Source organism: Octopus bimaculoides, chromosome 17 (genome assembly GCF_001194135.2).
Source record: "Octopus bimaculoides isolate UCB-OBI-ISO-001 chromosome 17, ASM119413v2, whole genome shotgun sequence".
Taxonomy (NCBI): Eukaryota; Metazoa; Mollusca; class Cephalopoda; order Octopoda; family Octopodidae; genus Octopus; species Octopus bimaculoides.
This window is the reverse complement of record NC_068997.1, coordinates 8271627-8276727: the sequence shown is the minus strand read 5'-3', so window position 1 is coordinate 8276727 and position 5101 is coordinate 8271627. Positions and strand designations below refer to the sequence as shown.

At 35.6% G+C, this 5101-nt stretch overlaps 1 protein-coding gene across 1 annotated transcript in view; it reads left to right on the top strand.

The window, feature by feature from the left end:
* Positions 1–5101, top strand: part of LOC106880481 (glycerol-3-phosphate dehydrogenase [NAD(+)], cytoplasmic) — a 32793-nt gene that overhangs the window by 12743 nt on the left and 14949 nt on the right. The window contains exons 2-3 of the mRNA XM_052974122.1: positions 560–740; positions 3397–3537. Coding sequence (XP_052830082.1) covers positions 560–740; positions 3397–3537 — 322 coding nt within the window. The remainder of the gene's footprint in view (positions 1–559; positions 741–3396; positions 3538–5101) is intronic.

Below are 5101 nucleotides of genomic sequence, written 5' to 3'. Positions count from 1 at the left end.
TATATATATATATATATATATATATATATATATATATATATATGTATGTGTATATATATATATATATATATATATATAACAATTTAACTAGGTGTTAAACAACCATCTTAAATATCTGAAGAATTTATATATATATGTGCACAAGGGGGTACTGAGAGGTTCCTGGCTTTGAGTATATATATATTTGCGTAGGATGTGTGCAGTGCCCAGTAGTGCAATTTTCTGTATGTTATGTATATTTGTAAGTCCTGGTGTTTTTGTTATGTATTTGTCTGAATATTTTTATTACTATTATTATTATTATTATTATTATTATTATTATTATTATTATTATTATTATTATTATTATTATTATAGAACCAAAGGTAATCTCTTTATATTAATAGTGAATTTGAATGATTTTGAGAAGTCAGTTGTTTAAATTTATTTATCAAAGCTAACTGACTGATTCAGCAACAATGTTACACACGTTTGCTAATCTCCAATGTTTTTTTTATATTACCCTTCTTTCTCTTTTATGAATGATATTTAAATGTTAGTGATGATTTTTATTTTTCAGGGGTTCAGCTATTGCTAAAATTACAGGCAAAAATGTGAGTGAGCGCACAAATCTATTTGAACGTACTATAAACATGTACATGTATGAAGAACTATACGAGGGCCAGAAACTCTCTGAAATTTTCAATACTACACATATAAATGTTAAATACCTTCCTGGAATCACAATACCTGAGAATGTGGTAAGAAAAATTCGCTATTTGCTATCTTAAAGTATTTTCTATTTGTTTTTCATGCAGAAAGTATCTGTGAGTGATTTATTCTTTAAACTTATTTTTCTACATCAGCCAGTGTACATTCTTTTACATTCACTTAGTGACTTTTATCCATCATTACTTCAGAAAAGTATGGTAAAGACCACTTTGCTGATGAGTTCATAATGAAGCTGAAACATACTTGGAGTTGTCTACCGTACTTACTTAAATATATAAAATGATTGTAATCTATGGCTAATATTTTTTCTTATCATCTCATCACATAATTATTTCTAATGAACTTTTTAATTCTCTGAGCATCAAATATGTTAATACTAACTGAACAACTATTTTTTTCATGTTAGTGGAGTCTTTATAAATTTTTTTACAAAACAACTTTAATTTTCTATGCTAAGCAATATACAAAGGAAAGACCCAGAATCTGTGGAAATTGGTTGTGGTCTGCTTTGACAAATATTAATTTATAAAGGTTTGTTGTAAAAAAATAAATATTAATTTATAAAGGTTTGTTGTAAAAAAATAAATATTAATTTATAAAGGTTTGTTGTAAAAAAATAACTTACAGTGAAGGGGGCCGGTGCGCATTGATGCCGTCGAGAGGTAGGCCCTGAAATGGCGCGCATTCTCTCCTGATGACCCCATACACTTGCTGGCTTCCGGTATGCAGAGTTATTGACTGGTAGCACTTGCATGTGCGAGTTGTTTGCAAGACATGCAAAGCATGAAAAATCATCCAACATTTTGGACACTTATCCATCTTTGGGGAGAAAGAATATACAAGCTAATGGTCTCAAAAATACCTTAGGCAGCAAAAAATAAAATGTCTTGCAAAGTCAGAAGACAGGATGAGATGAGAATGTTTTTGCTGTGACTGGCTTCCATACAGTTTCCATCTTGAAAATTTCACTTGCAAGGCATTCTTCAACCTGCAAGAGGATTGAACCTAAGCACTATGTGGTGGTGAAACGAACTTCTTAACCTCACAGCTATGCTTGCAAGTAGAGCATTACAGCTATCATTTCTTAATAATGTATTTCTCAGAGATATTTTTGTATTAATTTCTTGTTCATTTTACTTTATTTAAACAGACTGACTACAGAATGGCTAATACTTTTTCAATCACAAGAATACATAGAGCTGGTGGTTATGTGTAGTTTTTGTTGCATTAAAAAGACAAGAGAGGATTCTCTTCCAATAGAGAACACTGATCTATCTCAAGTGATTTTTCCTGACAGGGGAATTGAACCTAACACCAGAAACAAATAGAATATTCAGTAATTTCTGGTTCTTTCACTGTCTGCAGCAGTGAATTATATCAGTGGTGTTACTTACATGGAGCTAAGTGGACTCAGCTTTTGTGAGTTAAATTTCTTGACTACAGACATAAAACTACTCAGATGACAGGATGTAATATACTTACCTGTCAGCTGGCTTTCTGATACCTTACTCATTTGGCTATCTCTGCTGCAACCGTTTGCTTATAGTTTCTTTCTTACAGTTTCTGTAAACCATGTTTTTTTTTTCATTCTTTCTCTATGACTGTTGGGCTCTGTCTGTTGATTATATTATTGAATTAGAACAGTCACAAACAGTGAAAAAAGACATGCACCCAACACCAGAGCTGAAGACACCTCTGAAAGGGGGTGGCCCCGCCACGTCAAAACGGTAGAGGAGTAGGGGCCGAAACCGGACGTGGTTCCTCCTGATGATGTCTTGAGCTAACTGGATCCTATAAAGGAGCCGTTGTGGTTGCAGACCACGAAACATGGTTGAAATTCCTCCACCTATGTACTTTGGGGAGAAAGCACAGTCAATCTTGGCATAAAGGGATGTATACAGGGTGGAACAAAATACCAACAGCTATTTTTGTCCAATCTACTTATTCTTCCATTTTGTACACAACCACTCTTTCTCTTTCTCTCTCACTTTCTCTCTCACGCACACACATACACAGAGTTTTAGATTGTCCCTGCTTAATGTAAAAGGCATGGAAGGAGTTTGCATCAAGAAAGACACCCAGTCACAAAACACTGCCTCAAAAAATACCATTCAGCCCATGATACTATGTAAATGCAATACACATGCACGCACACACACATGCACACACACACACACACACACACACGTGCGCGCACGCACACACACACACACACACACACACACACAACAATAATAAATAAGATGGGTTTCTGCACAGTTTTAATCTGAATATTTCTCATGAGGCTTTGGTTGATCAAAGCTATAGTAGAAAGCACTTGTCTAAGGTGCTGCACAGAAGAATTGAACTCTATACCATGTGGTTGTGAAGCAAACTGAAGTCCACAACATATCTGTGCTCCTATGTATAATAATCACCTGCAAGAGATGTCTGTTATATTTCAAAACTCTGATTGAAAATATAAAACTATGGAAATCTGAAGGTGTAATGTTCCTTTATGTTTTCCTCAATATTTGACATTATTTTATATCCTGTATTTCTGAGTTCCAAAAAATTATTATAATCACTGTTTGAATCAAATTTTTTTTTGTCTACTATATTTTATTGGTCACCTTAACAGCCTCAGTTTATTGTGTTAAAAATTCATGTTGTTCTTTATCGTCTACTGGTCTTATTGTTTTCTAGGTTGCTGTCCCTGATGTTCTCAAAGCCACTGAAAATGCCGATATTTTAATATTTGTTTTACCACACCAATTTGTTCAAGGAATATGCAGTACCATTAAAGGATCTATAAAACCTGGAGCAATAGCTGTATCTTTAATCAAAGTAAATAATCAAAATTTATTAATTTTGTTTGCTTTTTTCCTTTTTTTTTTTTTCTAGAATATTAATCTTCATTTGTTATGAAATGTTTCAACACATTCAATAAGATTCCAAGGAAGAAAGTTTCATCAATTATTTACGTTTTTTCATGTAACTTTTTTAATGTTGACATTTACCTGTTTGAAATGATTAAGAATTGAATACTGAATGTCAAGGTACATGCATGTATGCATGTATGTATGCATGTTGATGAGGACTTGACACATTAAAGGCCTGTGATATGCAGGACACTGACTTGGAGAATAATGCCTGTCATTGCCACAGATGGAGGAAGCAGGTTAAGGAGGGGATCGACACTTTTGAGAGAGCACGTATCCAGCATGAAGAATTTAAGCGAGCTGCGCGAAAGTGTATGGCTTGTATAGTGAATGGGGAAAGCTTAATCTGCAATGTTTGCAGTCATGTATGCTTATCAAGAGCAGGGCTCATTAGCCACCAACGGAGCCATAAATGCAAAATGTAAGTTAGTACTAGAACGCAGAATGTTCCTGAAGATCAGCAATGGTCTTCCTCGGTCACGAGTGGACGGTCATCATGTATGTATGTATGTATGAATGCATGCATATTAATATTAATAGACCAAACTTACACAGAGAACAAGTGTCAGAGAAAACTGAAGGGGAAGAAGTAAAGTGTTATAAGATCTGTTGGTTGGGGGGCGGGCTCAGGGATCCATCATAATGTTGGTAGATGTAAGTTCACCATAATATGAAGCCAATAATGGAAGCAGATTAACTTTGGATAAATTGAGCCTCCATCATCAGGGTAGAAAAATGTCTTGTATTTCAGATCACTCTCTGAGTGGTTGGCGTTAGGAAGGGCATCCAGCTGTAGAAACTCTGCCAAATTAGATTGGAGCCTGGTGTTGCCATCCGGTTTCACCAGTCCTCAGTCAAATCGTCCAACCCATGCTAGCATGGAAAGCGGACGTTAAACGATGATGATGATGCAGAGAAGTTTAAAGGTGGCATGTGTTCTTCTTCTAAGTTTCCTTCTGCCAATGAGCTAACCTCATGGACATTGGTGCTGCTTTTTGCTTCCTCCGTTTTTCCCTTCTTTGAACTTTCCTTGTTTCCGACGAAGGGCTCCGCCCAAAACGTCATACTCTCTCTCTTTCCTTTCCCGAGCATCTAGTAACACTATCCGTATCACATCCTCACGTTGTTGTTTTTTTGTTATTGTTTTTTGTCTTTTTTTTGAACTTATATATATATATACATAGGCGTAGGAGTGGGTGTGTGGTAAGTAGCTTGCTTACCAACCACATGGTCCCGGGTTCAGTCTCACTGCGTGGCATCTTGGGCAAGTGTCTTCTACTATAGCCTCGGGCCGACCAAAGCCTTGTGAGTGGATTTGGTAGACGGAAACTGAAAGAAGCCCATCGTATATATATGTATATATATATATATATATGTATGTGTGTATGTGTTTGTGTGTCTGTGTTTGTCCACCCAACATCGCTTGATAACCGATGCTGGTGTGTTTATGTCCTCGTAACTTAGCGGTT